Below are 19,670 nucleotides of genomic sequence, written 5' to 3' on the forward strand. Positions count from 1 at the left end.
CAACAACAACAATAATAATAATAATAACAATAATAAAAATTTACGTACGCTATTTTACGCCTCTCTCTCTCTCTCTCTCTCTCTCACTCTCTTTCTCTCTCTCTCTCTCTCTCTCTCTCTCTCTCTCTCTCTCTCTCTCTCTCTCTCTCGTACGCTTACAGTATTCGAATTGTGATTTTTGCAACAAAGAATATTATTGGATGCAGTACTGTACTACGTACGTATACATACAAAAGATTCATGGAAAAGAAGCACATCCATTACAGTACACACCATTCTAATATGGTATGACTGCATCTGATTTGCGTTTCATGTTCGATTTAATTTTACTACGTACTGAATTATCGTATGATCACATTCTCTTTTCGTGTTTTATTTCTTTCTGTGCTGAATTATATATCATATGTAATGCAATGAACAATCAGTAAGAGCAGATATTACTAATTTAATGGAATTACAGGTAACAAAATATCGTATTTGGTTGTCTTCAGATTTCGCGGTATTTTCGAATTTTCCGGAAAATCCGCGATATGTATATATATATGGGTTATGGGAAAACCCCGCGAAGTGGTGAATCCGCGATGGTCGAACCGCGAAGTAGCGAGGGTTCACTGTATACTTTAATTCATCTTTTTAAAATTCTCAACCTTGTTTTGATGTTTTAAGCTTTCACATTTATTTCACATCCTGATTCTTAACATTATCTTTCCTGTACCTCAAACATTCAGTAATCACACAACTTAACCCTTTTACCCCCAAAAGACGTACTGGTACGTTTCACAAAAGCCATCCCTTCACTGCCATGGACGTACCGGTACGTCCTTGCAAAAAAATGCTATACATTTTTTTTTTTCATATTTTTGATAATTTTTTGAGAAAATTCAGGCATTTTCCAAGAGAATGAGACCAACCTGACCTCTCTATGACAAAAATTAAGGCTGTTAGAGCAATTTAAAAAAATATATACTGCAAAATATGCTGGGAAAAAAATAACCCCTTAGGGGTTAAGGGTTGGAAATTTCCAAAGGGTTAATAGTAAAAAAAAAAAGACAACACTGCAAATGACATACATCACAGTGAGCCTTTTTCTAAGACCTTGACAGCTAAAAGAACAATCAAAACGCCCCTGGCTTAAGGCAAGAGGCCCCACATTTGGCTCTGCTGCTCTAAAGCCGTTGAAGAGTCTGAATAATCCAAGAAATTAGCTGCCCACATCCCAACTCCTCGAAGTCCAGTTGCAACAGCCAAGACATACTTGTAAACTAGACTTCTAGCATCATCGTATCTCATTTGGCGATACTGGCCCGCGTCATCCTGAAAGTTATTATTATCATTATTACTAGCTACAACCCTAGTTGGAAATGCAGGATGCTATAAGGCCATGGGCTCCAACATGGAAAAATAGCCAGTGAGGAAAGGAAATAAGGTATTGAATAAATTACATGAGAAGTAATGAACAATTAAATTAACATATTTCAAGAAAAGTAACAACATTAAAATAGATCTTTCATACATAAACTATAAAAAAGAGACTTATTTAAGCCTGTTTAACATTAAAACATTAGCTGCAAATATGAACTTTTGAAGTCCCGCCAATTCAACTGCCTGATTAAGAAGATCATTTCACATCTTGGTCACAGCTGGAATAAAAATTCTAGAATACTGTGTGGTATTAAGCCTCATGATGGAAAAGGCATTGTTAATAGAATTAAATGCACATTTATTATAACAAACAGGATGGCACTATCTGGAAAGATCTGAATGCAAAGGTTGGCCAGAATTATGAAAAATCTTATGCAACATGCATAATGAACTAATTGAACGACGGTGCCAGAGACTACTATCAAGATCAGGAATAAGAAATTTAATAGACCGTAAGTTCCTGTCCAACAAATTAAGATGAGATTCAGCATGTGAAGACCAGAAAGGAGAACGATACTCTAAACAAGTCAGAATGAAAGAATTAAAACACTTCTTCGGAATAGATTGATCACCGTAAATTACACGTCTTTAGTTCGACATTTCCAAAGAAAGCAAAATGATCCAGCACTTCATTAGGTATTACAAAATGTAAAGAAGGTCCTCAGCTTGCAAACTTAATAAGTTCCAAGAAGCTGCTCGTAAGTTGAATTGTTTGTACGTCAATTTTTTTTTACATTTTAGCCTCTGGTGGGCCTAACTTGAATCCCATGCCTATGATTTCCATCTACAAAACTCAACAAATAGTCAATTTTCATATGAAAGAGATATCAGGTTATTACAAATACTGATTAGCATACTGTAATAAATGATATAATATTGTTTTGTTACAGTACAGAACTTCTTTATCTTATCTGTTATTTTAAGTTTGATTTGCATTTGCATCTCCGAATGTTTGTATGTTGGAGACCTTCTCAACACCTATGCCAAAACATTGAAAAAAAATCCTGAAAACACTCACCTTGAAGGTATAATACGGAGTAAGCGAGTTCTTGTCCCAGTGATACGTTGCATGATACTTTTTCTTCATGGCAATCATATAGCTGTAAGGGTATTCTTTCCCTGCGGCATCGCTGCAGTTGGCTCCTCTAAATGGAACTTCTTTTATTAAGCACGTTCCATTCTGGCGGGGAAAAGAAAAAGGGAAAAATTAGAGTGTATGGACCCGAGTTGTGGTATGACAATGAAACAATATCCAACAGATTTTGCAGATTTAAGAACATAGCCCTCAGAAGAATAATAGGAGTTAAATGGCAGGACAGGATTAGAAATGAAACTATAAGAGAGAGTACTCGAGTACCATATGTGGATAAGATTATAGAGAGGGGCAGATGGAGATGGATTGGGCATGCTCTTCACACTCCACAAGAGAGATTAGTTCACCAAACATTTAACTGGGATCCACAAGGCACTAGAAGAGTTGAAAGACCCAGGCCTACATGGCTGAGGACTGAATTGTGAAGAAGGAGATGATGAATGGAGAAGTATTGATTTAAAAGCTCAGGATAGAGACGACTGGCGAAATCTACCCGAGGCCCTTTGCGTCAATAGGCGTAGGAGTATATGATAATGATGAACTTAACAGACAAAATGTGACAATTCTTTTAGTAACATGCATATAGGTTTTACTTTTCTGATACAAATAAGGAAACATAAATAAGGCACTGTTATTATAACTTAATAACCCGCTGAAGGATGCTGTGGGAAATTGAATTGTAGGAAATAAAATTAATTTTGACGTAGGAAAAATGTTATTTTCATTAGTAAAATAAATTTTTGAATATACTTACCCGGTGATCATATAGCTGTCAGCTCTGCTGCCCGACAGAAAAACCTAAGGACAAAATACGCCAGCGATCGCTATACAGGTGGGGGTGTACATCAACAGCGCCATCTGTCGAGCAGGTACTCAAGTACTCCATGTCAACACAGAACCAATTTTCTCCTCTGCCCACTGGGTCTCTATTGGGGAGGAAGGGAGGGTCCTTTAATTTATGATCACCGGGTAAGTATATTCAAAAATTTATTTTACTAATGAAAATAACATTTTTCAATATTAAACTTAGCCGGTGATCATATAGCTGATTCACACCCAGGGGGGTGGGTAGAGACCAGCATTACATGTTGACATTATTATGAGCTAAGTATTTTGTATTTCATTTTAGCAGTTATTCAAAATAACAAACATAAAATCAATAAGTACCTGGTAAGGAAGTCGACTTGAACAATTACTCTGCCTTTTTAAGTACGTCTTCCTTACTGAGCCTCGCAATCCTCATAGGATGCTGAGCGACTCCTAGGAGCTGAAGTATGAAGGGTTGCAACCCATACTAAAGGACCTCATCAAAACCTCTAATCTAGGCGCTTCTCAAGAAAAGACTTTGACCACCCGCCAAATCAAGTAGGATGCGAAAGGCTTCTTAGCCTTCCGGACAACCCAAAAACAATAATAAAACATTTCAAGAGAAAGATTAAAAAAGGTTATGGAATTAGGGAATTGTAGTGGTTGAGCCCTCACCCACTACTGCACTCGTTGCTACGAATGGTCCCAGAGTGTAGCAGTTCTCGTAAAGAGACTGGACATTCTTAAGATAAAAAGACGCGAACACTGATTTGCTTTTCCAATAGGTTGCGTCGAATATACTTTGCAGAGATCTATTTTGTTTAAAGGCCACGGAAGTTGCGACAGTTCTAACTTCGTGTGTCCTTACCTTCAGCAAAGCTTGGTCTTCCTCATTCAGATGGGAATGAGCTTCTCGTATTAACAGTCTGATAAAATAGGATAAAGCCTTCTTTGACATAGGCAAAGATGGATTCTTAACTGAACACCATAAAGCTTCAGACGGGCCTCGTAAAGGTTTTAAAATAGAACTTAAGAGCTCTTACAGGACATAAGACTCTTTCTAGTTCATTTCCAACCATACGATAAGTTTGGAATATCGAACGATATTGGTCAAGGCCGAGAAGGCAGCTCGTGTTTGTCTAGAAAACCAAGTTGTAGAACATGTAGCCGTTTCGGATGAGAATCCGATGTTCTTGCTGAAGGCATGAATCTCACTGACTCTTTTAGCTGTGGCTAAGCATATCAGGAAAAGAGCCTTAAAGGTGAGATCTTTCAGGGAGGCTGATTGTAGCGGTTCGAACCTGTCTGACATAAGGAATCTTAGTACCACGTCTAAATTCCAACCAGGTGTAACCAAACGACGCTCCTTCGTGGTCTCAAAAGACTTAAGGAGGTCCTGTAGATCTTTATTGTTGGAAAGATCTAAGCCTCTGTGACGGAAGACTGATGTCAACATGCTTCTGTAACCCTTGATAGTGGGAGCTGAAAGAGATCGTTCTTTCCTCAGATATAAGAGAAAGTCAGCTATTTGAGTTACAGAGGTACTGGTCGAGGATACGGATACTGACTTGCACCAGTTTCGGAAGATTTCCCACTTCGATTGGTAGACTCTAAGGGTGGATGTTCTCCTTGCTCTAGCAATCGCTCTGGTTGCCTCCTTCGAAAAGCCTCTAGCTCTCGAGAGTCTTTCGATAGTCTGAAGGCAGTCAGACGAAGAGCGTGGAGGCCTTGGTGTACCTTCTTTACGCGTGGCTGACGTAGAAGGTCCACCCTTAGGGGGAAGTGTTCTGGGAACGTCTACTAGCCATCGAAGTACCTCGGTGAGCCATTTTCTCGCGGGCCAGAGGGAAGCATCTAGCGTCAACCTTGTCCCTTCGTGAGAGGCGAACTTCTGCAGTACCTTGTTGACAATCTTGAACGGAGGGAATGCATATAGATCTAGATGTGACCAATCTAGTAGAAAGGCATCTATATGAACTGCTGCTGGGTCCGGGATTGGTGAGCAAAATATTGGGAGCCTCTTGGTCATCGAGGTTGCGAAGAGATCTATGGTTGGCTGGCCCCAGGTGGCCCAAAGTCTCTGCATACATCCTTATGGAGGGTCCATTCTGTTGGAATTATTTGTTCCTTCCGACTGAGACAATCTGCCATGATATTCAAGTTGCCTTGGATGAACCTCGTTACTAGTGAAATATCTAGACCTTTTGACCAGGTGAGGAGGTCCCTTGCGATCTCGAACCATGTCAGAGAGTAGGTCCCTCCTTGCTTGGAGATGTACGCCAAAGCCGTGGTGTTGTCCGAGTTCACCTCCACCACTTTGCCTTGAAGGAGAGACCTGAAGCTTTTCCAGGTCAGACGTACTGCCAGTAGCTTCTTGCAGTAGAAATGCATTGTCCTTTGACTCGAGTTCCATAATCCCGAGCATTCCCTACCGTCTAATGTCGCACCCCAGCCTACGTCCGATGCGTCCGAGAAGAGAACGTGGTTGGGAGTCTGAACAGTCAGGGGAAGACCCTCTCTAAGGTTGATACAGTCCTTTCACCAAGTCAGACCAGACTTTATCTTTCCGGAAACCGGGATCGAGACCGCTTCTAGCGTCTTGTCCTTTTTCCAGTGAAAAGCTAGATGGTATAGAAGAGGACGGAGGTGTAGTCTTCCTAGTGACACAAATTGATCCACGGATGACAGTGTCCCTACCAGACTCATCCACAGCCTGACTGGGCAGCGTTCCTTCTTCAGCATCTTCTGGATGGATAGCAGGGCTGGGGGTTGATCGTCTTGTTCAGCAACGTCCTCATCAGAGGGTTCCTCATCCGAAACTGATGAGGAAACGGCAACGGAGTGGGCAACGTCTGACTCGCTGAATCCGGTCGCACTGGTGGATGCGTGACGGAGCCGGACGCAATATCATGGTACTGCTGCACAGTCTGTGAACTGTCAACAACCATGGGGACGCGAGGAAGTACAGCGTCAACCCGAAACTGTCTAGACTGTCTGGGTTGTGCAGTCAACACCCTACCGGGTTGCTGAGGTTGACGCACTGCGTCACAACAAGTCACCTCTGCTGGTTGTTGAACGTCTTCCTAGTGACACACTGAACGTCAACAACCACCTCCGAGCGTCGCTTAACGTCAACGTGCGACTGGCAACCCACACTGGGTCGCATCGGTGGAGGAACCACCTCAACTGGCAGACGCGAGTAGGATACCTCAGCGTCAACAGGGCGCACAACCAACCGGTAGGAAGGTTGTTGGCCAGAAGGTTCTACTCCGTATTAAGTCCTCTATCAAGGACACAAGCTTGGACTGCATGTCTTGCAGCAAAGCCCATTTAGGGTCTACGGGAGCAGGTGTGGCAACAGACGGGGTTAGCGACTGAAGCGGAACCATTTACCATCCCTGGAAGCCTTGTTATGTGTGACATAATAGTACAGCAAAACTTCAAAGGCTCGACAAAAGTTGAGAAGTTGACCTGTAAACAACTGGAGCGTCTCCTGGCTAGGCGCCTGGGCAAGTCTACCAGAATTGAGAAGTCTACCTGGGCAGAGGCATGAACTCCCAAGCCGAGAACTTCTCTCGTGTCCTATCAGACTCTCGCTCTATAAGCCAGTTAAAAAGAAGGGAAATCAAAAGGCTGTATCCCTAAAACTCCTCCTGGTGCAAAAACCAGTCGCCTAGCCAACGTAACGCTCTCTAGGAGAGCGAGAGAGCACTAGCTTAACAACAACGGCTTCGAAGTAGCTAGGCCTAGTGTAAGTTCTGACGTGAGGCGAACGAGGAGCAGCAGTTACAAGATCCGGACGAAGATCCTTAAAAAATCATCATGATTTAATTAAAGTCCATAGGAGGCTAAGCAGCTTAAGGCTCCTCTCCAAATGACAGAGTCCTCAAAGGAATATCAGTAGGAGGGAGAACAGCACTTTCTCATCTACAGGAACCTTGTCCGAGAAAAGCTAGGTTATCTCAGTGAGGGTCTCACTGGTGCATTAGCAGCAGACCAGAAGGCAACGTTATGTAACTGCTTGACAGTCTGTGAACTGTCAAAAACTGAACTGTCAACCACAACAGGTGCGTGAGGACATACAGCACTGGTGCATTAGCAGCAGACCAGAAGGCAACGTTATGTAACTGCTTGACAGTCTGTGAACTGTCAAAAAACTGAACTGTCAACCACAACAGGTGCGTGAGGACATACAGCACTGGTGCATTAGTAGCAGAACAGAAGGCAACGTCATGTAACTGCTTGACAGTCTGTGAGCTGGCAACAACCAAAGCTGTGTGGGGAAGCCTCAACTCCTGACTGACTAGTCTGCTGCGGGCGAGTGGCGGTAACCACAGTGGGTTGCGGAGGCTGACGCACCGTGTCAAAACACGGCAGCTTAACTCCACCCTCCTGTTGTTGTGGTAGCACACGCACGTCAACGGAGGGTTCCGTGCGTCTGTGAACGTCAGCATGCGTCTGGCAGGGTCGACTGCGCATGGGTGGAGGAGCTCTCACAGCTGGAGTGTGGGAGCAGGCAGCCACAGCGTCTGCTGGGCGCACAACCGTGGTAGGTTGTAGGCTAACGGGTGCAGCGTCAACCTTCTCCGCACGATACTCCTGCAAAAAAGATGCTAACTGTGTCTGCATAGACTGTAGCAAAGACCACTTAGGGTCTACAGCAGCAGGTGCGGCAACAGACGGAGTTACTGCCTGTTGCGGTACCGCTTTACCTCTCTTAGGAGGTGTGCAGTCATCGGAAGACTGCAGCGAGTCCGAACTGACCCAGTGGCTACACCTGGGCCGTTGGACTTGCGCGGAAGGGACCGACTTGCACTTAATAAGCTGCGAGACCTTGGTCCAAGGTTTCTTACGAGAAACCTCTTCCGCAGACGAGAAGTAAATGGGCTCTCTCGTCTTTGTGTGGGTGGGGCGATCTTGGGTAGATACGCCCGAAACCACGGAGGGAAAAACGTCTGTTCGTTGATCAAGGCCTGACGAACCCATAAGTCGTTCGACATTACTTCTCCCCTGGGCTTGGGAGCTTGCAAGAGGTCCCGGACTAGGTGAACGACAGGCACGAACAGACGAACCCTCGGACGCAACACTGTAACACTTTGCGCATATCACTTTATCACTTCGATTTTCTGTTTTGCACTTATTTCACTGAAATCGAAACTTTTACTGATTTCTACCTGAAACACGCAATCCTACCCTTCATTAAAAGGTAGTAATTGCGAAAACAGTCGTATAATGCAACAGAAAACATATATAAAGATAAAGAATTCAGTGGCTGGGAAAGAGACTAAACACTAGTTCAAATAAACTACGTTTACAATCTCTCACCGCACATAGCCTGGGAACAAGAATAAAACCCTAGAAACGTTTTACCTTCTTCCCCGTACAGCGACTAGGGAGGAGAGTAAAACGAGAACAACGTTACCCGCTTGAACGAAACGTTTTTTCTCCTCTCTCTCCCTCCGTCTCTATCTCTCTCTCTCTTTCTCTCTTGATTTCGCACCTGAGAGAAGAGCCCAATTATATATCGTCAAAACATGTTATTTGCTAAAGGAAAAAACTGAAAGGTTTTCCAAATAAAAAGTTCCTTTAATTTAGAATTTAAAACATTTAAGCTAAGAAAGAATGAACAAAACGTCAGAATCGATTTACTCTTACTGCAAAGTGAAAGCGTGATACACTCTCTCTCTATCGTAACGATAGAGCGCATGTTGAACGTCCTGAACGTCAACAACTGCGTAGACTAAAAAACTAAACGTTAGTTCATCTTTGAAAACAGTACGAAGACTATCAAAGAAATTCTTTCATAAAACATTAAATTTAAAAAGTTTTAAATTCTTTAAAGGCTAAATACGATATAACGGGCTCAACGTTGATTAACTTCGGTTCCAAGTTAGGACCGCCTACTATCAGGAAAGGTCGCATATAAACAAAACATAAAAATTTATTTTTTATATGTTTATAATAAATGGAAAGTTAATCGAAGAGGCCTAATAAAGGCGGAGAGATATAAAATATATAGATCTATAACGTGTTAAGCAAAATTACTAAAAACCTAAACACACTTCCGTCTAAGGGAAGGGTCGGCCATTTAAAAGTGAAAGAGAGTCCATACTCTCTTTGTCACCATAATTAAATCTATCCAAAACGAGTTCAAGTTTTGAAATGAAGATAAAACCCCTGCATAGCGAAAGCTCAAAACTGGAATAGTGTACTTCACCAAATAGTTGTGAAAACAAATCCAGTTAGTAACAGCGTATTTAGTAGGTCTTGCCAGTGGCACGACAGAGAGAAAATTGGTTCTGTGTTGACATGGAGTACTTGAGTACCTGCTCGACAGATGGCGCTGTTGATGTACACCCCCACCTGTATAGCGATCGCTGGCGTATTTTGTCCTTAGGTTTTTCTGTCGGGCAGCAGAGCTGACAGCTATATGATCACCGGCTAAGTTTAATATTGAAAAATCTATTTTTGGGTGAGATAGCCATGTCGTCCTAAAGGAAGTTCCTTCTGGCAACTTCTACAGTATAATATTTCTGCGATTGATATTACAAGAGAATTACCGTCAGGTATCACGGGGTTCCAACCCCTGGAAACAACTATTGACCTACATTTAACAAATATCTAGATCCTAATCTGGGCCATTAGAAACCCAACATTCCAACACCAACAAATCAGAAAGCAAAACGATAGTTTATGCTCAGTCACGCCTTAAAGGGGGAGCATTGCAAATTGACTTTGATAGTATCAATATTATCTCAGTGTTCAGGATCTAACATCTAGCATATATAGTGTGCTCCAACTGAGAATGATGAACCAAATTTTTGATAAAGACAATAAAGTGAGAGGGGGAGCAGTATTGTATAGGTTAAGGTCTTCAAAATCTCATGTTTACTATGGGTCACTGGCTTTGATAACATTCTCTATGCAGGTAACCTAATGCAAAGAAGAATAAAATATATGAAACTAGACCCATCAAGTAAGGAAAAGAAACTAATAAACAGGAAAAAATAAATATTTTTAACTCTTGGGAAGCTAAACAATGGTAATAAATATGAATCTTCCCTTGAAAATAATCAGGACTCTTAAACTTTCATGTGAAAAGATTCTGTGTCACTTGGATTAGTAAAGGAGACTCTATACTATTTAAAAATAACTGAAGAGGTCTTCTACATTTCCCAAATCATTAATTTTCACCATACAGTATAAAGAACACTGGGCTAAACTGGCTAAAAATTACAGACGCGAGATTTTCATCTATATCATTACTTCTAAGCTCTGAAACTGATACAGTCTTTTTGAAATGTCAGAGCAGATGAATCGCTGTAGTTTTGCCACACCTTCCTTTTCATTTCCTAATTGCAACCATTAGACAAGAAAGAAGATTGATACAGTTCTGATCAAATACTGGGACATGAATTAGTTACCTTTTACAGTTTACAATTAACTTTTACGTTTCTCTTCTGTACTGACAAGCTTTCCCTACTTGAGACCTTTAGGGTTGTAGCATTCTGTTTTTCAAACACACTTTCAGCTTTGCTTGCAATAATAATAATAATAATAATAATAATAATAATAATAATAATAATAATAATAATAATAATAATAATCATACATACATATGACAAGGCACTTCCCTAAATTTTGGGGGGCAGCCAACATCAAACAAATGAAACAAAAAAGGGGACCTCTCCTCCCAGTGATACATTTTCTATTGACCTAATTTTCCTCTCAACAGCATTGCAATTTGCCAATAACAGCTATTCTAATTCTTAGAGAAGATATGGATATTCACCAGTAAACTTATTATTTTACTTCAAAAGAGTACATATAAACATCGGATTATGTAGGAAGTCCAGGGGCGTTCCAAGATTCGGTGTTCCATGTTGCCACTGAAGCAGTGATTTTCTTCATTCAAACTTGCATAGAAGAGGATCTCCTTCTAAAATAATAGTTCAAACTTGCAGAAAAGGTTTTCATGTTGAACAGGCTGACATAATTCTTTTTATAGTTTATATGTGAAACATCTGTTTTGATGTTACTGCTTTTAAAATATTTGAATTTAATTGTTTCATTATTTATCATCTCGTTTATTCATATATTTGCTTATTTCCTTTCCTCACTGGACTACTTTTCACTGTTGGAGCCCTTGGGCTTAGAGCATCTTGCTTTTTCAACTAGGGTTGTAGTTTAGCTAGTAATAATAATGATGATAATAATGATGATAATTATAATAATAATAGTAGCAATAATAATAATAATAATAATAATAATAATAATAATAATGAACACCTTACCTGCAGCAACGACTCACACGGGTAATTATACCCGTACCAAGGTACCCCAAGAATCAGTTTCTCAGGTGGGATGCCCAAGTCTAAGTAGGATTTGATTCCCACCGATGTTTTGTAAATGCCGGAATTCGGTCTGCAATATAAAATAGTCACAACTTACTACTAAGTTGTTCAAAATTTCTCACCAAAGGTTCCTTAACTGTAACCTTTCACTCCAAACTAAAGTATTTTCTGTTTTTCTTTTTTCTTTTATCTATTTGTTTCTTGTGGACTCTTCCTACCTAGCTCTCCAACTTCTTGTCTTATGTACTATCATTTAAAAACAAATCCTAATTTATAACAATAATTTCTTTTTTTCAAAGTTTTCCAAAATATGACTGCAACTATGGAAGAAAATGCTTTGCAATATATGCATGATGCTTATAGCATAGACTCATACAAAAGTGAACTACAAACTTATATTAATCATTAATTCACTTAAGAACAACCATTAAAACTGCTTCAAATCAATTTAATTATGTATTGTTGTCAGAGGTTAAAGTTTATGAATATGACCCACTGTCTAGTGAAAAAAATGAAAGGAAGACAGTCTAGCTGGCAATGCTTATTCATAAGATCAACCCATTGTTCTCTTATTTTGGGTAGTGTCATAGCCCCTGTACCATAGCCTTCCACTGTCTTGGAGTAGAGTTCTCTTGTTTGTGGGTACACTCGGGCAAACTGTTTATCTTTTTAATCTTATTTCTCTTCCTCCTGTTTGCTTGTTTTTTTTTAAGTTTTTATAGTTTGTATATGAAAGATCTAATATAATATTGTTACTGTTTTTAGTACAGTATATTTTATTTTGTTTATTACTTCTCTTGTAGTTTTTTATTTCCTTGTTTCTTTTCCTCACTGGCCTATTTTTCCCTGTAGGAGCCCTTAAGTTTATGGCACCTTGCAGTTCCAACTAGCGTTATAGCTTAGCTTGTTATTATAATAATAATAATAATAATAATAATAATAATAATAATAATAATATATTCATAACTTGAAAAATCTAAAAAAAATTACACTAATATAAAAAATAACATAATACAGAAAAGGTTGTTAGCCAGTGACACTTTACAGTGTATTAATTAATATAAGTTTGTTTCAGTACAGCCTACAGCTATATAACTATAGTCCATTTCTTTTAGCGAGTCATATTTGCACCGACTCGCAGGGGTGCCCTTTTAGCTCGGAAAAGTTTCCTGATCGCTGATTGGTTGGGCAAGATAATTCTAACCAATCAGCGACCAGGAAGCTTTTCCGAGCTAAAAGGGCACCGTTGCGAGTCGGTGCAAATATGACTCGCTAAAAGAAATGGACTATAGTGGCATTTGACAGTGTATAAATAAATTCTAATGAATAAAACTATTGAAGTTATCAAAACACAGGTAGAAAAGTTGCACGTCTCTTACCTAGCACTGCACGGCTGGGTAAAAATCTGACTCTGTTCATCATAGGCCATGATGAAAAGGATATCTGAATAATTTCCAATTTCCTTGTAGTCGTAGAAACGGCCATCTACGCCACCTGCATTCCAGGCCACATCAAAAGATACCTGTGCACAGCAAAAAAGTATACTGTAGGACTACTATTATTATCATTATTATTACTAGCTAAGCTACAACCCTAGTTGGAAACACAGGATGCTATAAGCCCAGGGAAAATAGCTCAGTGAGGAAAGGAAAAAAGGAAAAATAAAATATTTTATGAATAGCAATAACATTAAAATAAATATTTCCTAAATAAATTATAAAAACTTTAACAAAACAAGAGGAAGAGAAACTAGATAGAATAGGGTGCCCAAGTGTACCCTCAAGCAAGAGAACTCTAACCCAAGACAGTGGAAGACCACGGTACAGAGGCTATAGCACTACCCACGACTAGAGAACACTGGTTTGATTTTGGAGTGTCCTCCCAGAAGAGCTGCTTACTATAGGCAAAGAGTCTCTTCTACCCTTACCAAGAGGAATGTAGCCACTGAACAATTACAGTGCAGTAGTTAACCAATTAGGTGAAGAAAAATTGTCTGTACACTATATGTATTTTCACCCTTGCAAATAAATCTCATGCATTTCAAGATGGATTTAATTAAAAAAATAATTAAATGATATAACAATTTTTAAATTAGTTTAGGAATCCTAGCATTCTATTTCAACTACAAAGGGTGGATAGAATAGTTGTTGCTATATTTTCTAGTAGTAATTACTTGTTATTCATGGAAAAGGGTAATAATGTGGTATACATATGGTAGGTTTTCTAGATTTTTAGCAATATTTCCATAAAATGTGACAGCTTTACTTATCATGTACTAGTCTCAACTCTTGGTAATTAGGTTATACCAGTACTTTGCTGAGCTTAAAATAAAAAATCAACTAGAAACCAAAAGTGACGAGTAGGTTGAAATTGTATATATAAAAAAAAAAAAAAAAAAAAAAAAAAAAAAAAACTCAAATGACAGTATTTTATAGTTTTGATTATGATACAATCTATCATGAAGCAATGGAAAATAAACTAATAGAAATATTTCCTACAAGATGCATATGGCTGTCTCACCATACAACGAGGATCCTATATACAGTTCAGAGTTACTAGAGTCACTTCCTTTGGACCTAAGGCCTATTACACATGCTTGATAGATATTTCCGTGTGTCCTGCGGCTTCTTATATATAACAGTGAGTTATCTCTGTTGTGGTAACCAATTGGAAACATCCCCGACTCGTATTACGTTTCGGATTTCAAGCCGCTCTCATGTGTGATAGTTTTCAGTGGTGTCCGCAACCATACCGGCCTTGTGAGCTAGGGATGGGTGGTTTTGACAGAGCATATAGGTCTACCTGCCTAGTCATCAGCAGCCATTACCTGGTCCTCCCTAATCCTGGCTTGGATGGAGAGGGAGATTAAACCTTGATCATATGTATACTGTATATGGTCGGAAGCTAGGATACTGTCATAAACTTGTCATCTTCCAAAACCTTTTGAGATATCTCTATTGGATATGATGCTCTTACATTGTGAATCATCTCTATGGCATCTGATGCCTCTAACACCTTCCTGCGAGATATTTCCTTGAAACCTGACCTGTGTTTTAACCTTATGGGACCTGATGATCCCTTTGAGGATCACCTGTGATTTATCTTTGCTGGACCCGGAACCTCTTACCTGTGAACCCGGAAGGACTCGGTGAAAGGTTTCTGCCGTCTCTCTTACTAGGGCAGTCAGCCCTTCTTGCTCAGCCGATCCATCTGCAATGGCATCTTCATAATCTATATTGATTCCGTCTAAATACTTTAGTACGACATCGCTCGCTTGTAATTTGACCCAGGTTGACCTGGATTCTGGGTTAGGAAGGTCACTTGTGGATATGAACCCTGTAAGATTGAATAGAGCACTGGTATTCAAAGACATAATTTATTAACTAGAAAATCATCAAAGCATATATTCCGACATTAAAACCAAAGTTATATTCAAATCATCATCAACATCCAATAGTTATGGAACCCAAAATGTTGGAAAATCAATCATTGTTGTTATTATAATTACTTTTATAATTATCATTATTATTATTATTATTATTATTATTATTATTATTATTATTACTAGTAAAGATATAACCCTAGTTAGAAAAACAGGATGCTTTAAGCCCAAGGGCTCCAATGGGGAAAAATAGCCAAGCGAGGAAAGTAAATAAGGAAATAAACTACAAGAGAAGTAGAGAACAATTAACATAGAATATTTTAACAACATTAACAACATTAAAACAGATCTTTCATATATAAACTATAAAAAGAGACTTATGTCAGCCTGTTCAACATAGAAACATTTGAACTTTTTACAAACTAACCACAATAGTGAGGATTTGCTGTCAAAACAAAACGAAAAATACCAAGAACCTCACCTAGCTTAACAACCTTGACACCATTCCGGTGGGCGTGGCATACAAGGTCTGCGTCATAAAACCCAGCAATCGCGATGGTCGTCAGTCTCGTCCAGTTGAACTTCGACCAAATGCTGATATCACACTTGAGAACAAAGGCGAACACCTAAAAGAGATGATATTGGTTTATTAATCAGAATTCATCTCACGAATGAAGATTGTGGGTAGGATTTATGAATTTGAGCCCGGAAGCCGAGCACTGGTGCATGGAAAGCCATTAGGTCCTCATGTGTAACCGGGGGCAGAACCACTAATTTGCAGTAGAATGGAAAAGTTAAGAGGCTAGACAATATGATGGAAAGAAGCGGGAACTGAGGTTTAGTAGAAGGCTAATAAGTGAGTATAGATCAGAATGAATAGATACTGCAGACTTTAAGTAATACCTACAATGTACCACCTGTGGTGCACTGACGGGACTTACAAAGCTATGGAACTCTGTTTAGTATTACACATAAACTTTTATTGTTTGAGTGAATATTGAAGGTTTTCTTCTAAATATTACTGCAAAGCAAAATCTGGGACCCCTTAATACTAAATTCTACGCGACAAGTCATTTCCCCGGATAAAAAACAAACAAAACCAACATTCCTCCTTACCTCTTTTCTCTCAGATTTCCTCAAGTACTCCTCGACGTGGGAGGCTGACACATCCCTCCGCCTTGCCTCCTCCAGAGGTAAGCACAGAAGCTCGTCCTCACAGGGACAGTTCAAGTGGGTATTTGAATCTCCTTCCAAAATATTGTCGAGTGACGGAGGACTCTGGAGAAGCCTTCCTGAGGCTTCAGTCTGGAGAGACAGAATCCAGAGGACTGCGAGAAGACTCCTCCAATTCATCTCTGCAATCTTGTGCGTCCTTTTGCAATGTTTCACATTTCCTTATGATGAGTGAAACTGGAGTAGGTCCATTCAATCAACTCTTTCAATTTCTCGAAGATCTGGTGTTTTCATGATTGATGTTAGGGTATCAAGAAGTTACTTATGTTACATTAACATGTTGATGGATTTAGAAATGCATAGATAAACACAGGGAAATGGTGGACACCCTTATGAAAGTCATTGTAAAAGTTAAAACATAAGAAAAATCAAAGAAATTACAAGGATAGAAATATCCCAATCCAGGCAATAGCATAATAATAATTGCGAAGAAAACTTAAAAAATAAATAAATATGCATGAAACGAAAAGGAGAAATTAGAGCATAACAAATGTCAAAATATTTTTGCATCAGTATTCAGTAATATTTTTCAGAGCAGGAATCAATGTATTAAGTTGTGTATGGTAAATAGGCACAAAATGAAGTTAAAATTGCTTTTTGTGAACATTCAAATTATCTGATATATTTTGTAGTAAGAAAAGGCTTAATCAAAGAAGATACTGAAAAGAAAACGGAAATCTTAACATAAACATGGAGTAAACAAAGTTAAATTAAAATATAAAAAAATATATTACTTGAAGTGCCATTGCAGGGATAAGCCTTGAACCTTAAACCTTAACCTGCCAGTTTATTTAATTCTATATAAAGAGATTACAGCTTGATGTGAAGAATGGTCCCGTATGTACTGTATAGCGATGGAGTACAGTATAAGTACAGTAAAAGGTAAAAAGGTACTAAGAGAACAAAGGAAGTAAAAAAAATAAGTATAAAATATGCCAAAAGGTAGAATATACAAAGTCGTTGTGAAAACATTACTTATTAAAAAACATTGAGTGAAATAAGAGAAAGAAATTGGATAATTAAAGAGAATCCAATACAGAATAACAAATGCAGCCATTTCTAGTCCACTGCAGGACAAAGGCCTCAGCCATGTCAATTCATGCCTGGGGTTTGGCCAGTTTTCATCACCACGCTGGCCAGTGCAGATTGGTGATTAAGGGAGATTTTCATCTGATCGCTCACGGCAAACCAACCTAGTATAGGTGACCCAGACTAGAACAGCTCTGCTGATCATGGCGATACACAAACCCTTTCACCTTAAGGTATTCCCACAGATTATTATTGTTATTATTGCTTGCTAAACTACAATACTAGCTGGAAAAGCAGGATGCTATAAACCTAAGGGGCTCCAACAAAGAAAATAGCCCAGTGAGGAAAGGAAACAAGGACAAATAAAATATTTTAAGAACAGTAACATTAAAATAAATACTTCCCAAATAAACTATAATATCTTCAACAAAACAAGAGGAAGAGAAACAAGATAGAATAGTGTGCCCGAGTGTACCCTCAAGCAAGAGAAAATAATGGTAGGCCTAAGTATATATGAACAACCACCTACAAGTTCTACAACTTCATATTGTTGCATCATAGCAATAACAGAAATATGACCAGTGTCCTTTGGAGTAGATCATATGGAAATATTTCTATTTCAAAATATTAAAAACTATAAAGGCAGGATACCATAGCCTCTGTACCATGGTCTTCCATTGTCTCTTGGGTTAGAGTTCTCTTGCTTGAGGGTACACTCGGGCACACTATTCTAATTTCTCTTCCTGGTGTTCTGTTAAAGTTTTTATAGTTTATATAGGAAATATTTATTTTAATGTTGTCACTGCTTAAAATATTTTATTCTTTCTTGTTTCCTTTCCTCACTGGGCTATTTTCCCTGTTGGGGCCCATGGGCTTATAGCATCTTGCTTTTCCAACTAGGGTTGTAGCTTAGCAAGTAATAATAATACTAATAATAATAATAATAATAATTAATCAGGGAGGTAACTGACTATCAAATTCAAAACCCAAATTGAAAATCCCGGAGTAGTATCGAAAAAATCGAAAGTAAACAAATTAAAAAGATTAACTGAGAAATTTTGGGAAAATGGCCCTGGAAAAAAAATAGAAAAATTATTATAGAAGATATGATAAACGTTAAAATAAGATGGAAGGGATTAAGTCTGAAAGAAAATTAGATTTATTGGATGATTCTAACGTTTGAAATGAAGAAGAAAGTTTTCGGAACATTTATTAATAATTGGATTTGAATTTATGAATTTCAGTTATATAGCCGGGAGTTGGGGCCTGAGAGACCATTCGGTGTCTAAATCCAACTAGGGGAAAACATTGCAGTATCTATTTTATGAAGCAAATTTATAAAAGGCTTTCGATTATTGGATGGATATACATTAAGCGCAAGCATGGAGAAACGAAATGCCTACAGTGTACCACGTGAGGTGTGCTGGCGTCACTACAATTTAGAGTAACATAGATATCTATGTAGAGTACATTAGACCGGACATGAAACTGGAGACGTTACCAAAACAAAAATTGTAAAATCTTTCAACTTTTCAGTTACTTCTTCCAAAAACTCTTGCTCCAAGTATTGCTTAAAAGCCATTTCACCTCCAAGGACATTAGAGAGAGAGAGAGAGAGAGAGAGAGAGAGAGAGAGAGAGAGAGAGAGAGAGAGAGAGAGAGAGATTATTTCACCAAATACAGCATTCTGGTTTGTCAAAAGATCTATATGTGTAAGATTCCTAGCCTCGTGCCCTGCCCTTCATTGCATTTCATTACTTTCACGTAATGTCTTTCTTTTCATAGTATGTTTTTTAATCTACACCATCTGCATAATGTTCAGATTCACAGAGTTTATCACAATATAATCTAACCTTCTTAAATGAAGTGTAAAGAAATGATAAACTCGTCCGTCAGGAGTAAAACCAAAATCGAAGGCGTGCCGTTGCAGAGATAACACATTGGCAGACCAAAACTAAACTTTTCCTATAATGTCTTACACATGGATATACAAATTAGTATGATTTAAAATATTAATAAAACCACTTATTTCGATATAACTTGAAATATTATCGGTCACAAGAAAATGTACAAAGTAGGATATATCTGGTCAAAACACTGCCACGTATATAATAATCACAAGCTTACCACTCAATGACACTCGCTATGTTAGGGACCGCCGGTTACTATAATGGCAGATGACGCAATATACTTATTACTGCAATATATATTATAAGTATTTTTCGTATCACAATCGTCACGTTATTATTAAAACTTCACTGGTAAAGAGACATATTAAGGTTATCGAGTTAGAGGCCCACGGAATACTGTTGAATCTGTTTGTTGATAACTTGATGCTGCCAAAGCAGTG

The 19,670-nt window shown here is 38.7% G+C and overlaps 1 protein-coding gene across 4 annotated transcripts; it reads right to left on the minus strand.

Annotated features, from left to right (window-relative positions):
* Window positions 1-203: 203 nt before the first annotated feature.
* Window positions 204-19,670, minus strand: LOC137621625 (di-N-acetylchitobiase-like). Of its 4 annotated transcripts, none has more exons than XM_068352078.1 (8): window positions 19,592-19,670; window positions 16,175-16,512; window positions 15,540-15,684; window positions 14,804-15,012; window positions 13,056-13,198; window positions 11,617-11,746; window positions 2,441-2,602; window positions 204-1,314 (listed from the first exon to the last, which is right to left on the minus strand). In XM_068352078.1, exons 2-8 carry the CDS (start codon window positions 16,409-16,411, stop codon window positions 1,132-1,134), a joined length of 1,209 nt encoding a protein of 402 aa, XP_068208179.1. In that variant the 5' UTR covers window positions 16,412-16,512; window positions 19,592-19,670; the 3' UTR covers window positions 204-1,131. The 4 variants fall into 4 exon arrangements, with proteins under 4 accessions (XP_068208179.1, XP_068208181.1, XP_068208180.1 ...); XM_068352080.1 differs by having other exon boundaries at window positions 19,621-19,665; XM_068352079.1 differs by having other exon boundaries at window positions 19,519-19,645.

The sequence above is a fragment of the Palaemon carinicauda genome, chromosome 28 (genome assembly GCF_036898095.1).
Source record: "Palaemon carinicauda isolate YSFRI2023 chromosome 28, ASM3689809v2, whole genome shotgun sequence".
In the NCBI taxonomy this organism is placed as follows: domain Eukaryota; kingdom Metazoa; phylum Arthropoda; class Malacostraca; order Decapoda; family Palaemonidae; genus Palaemon; species Palaemon carinicauda.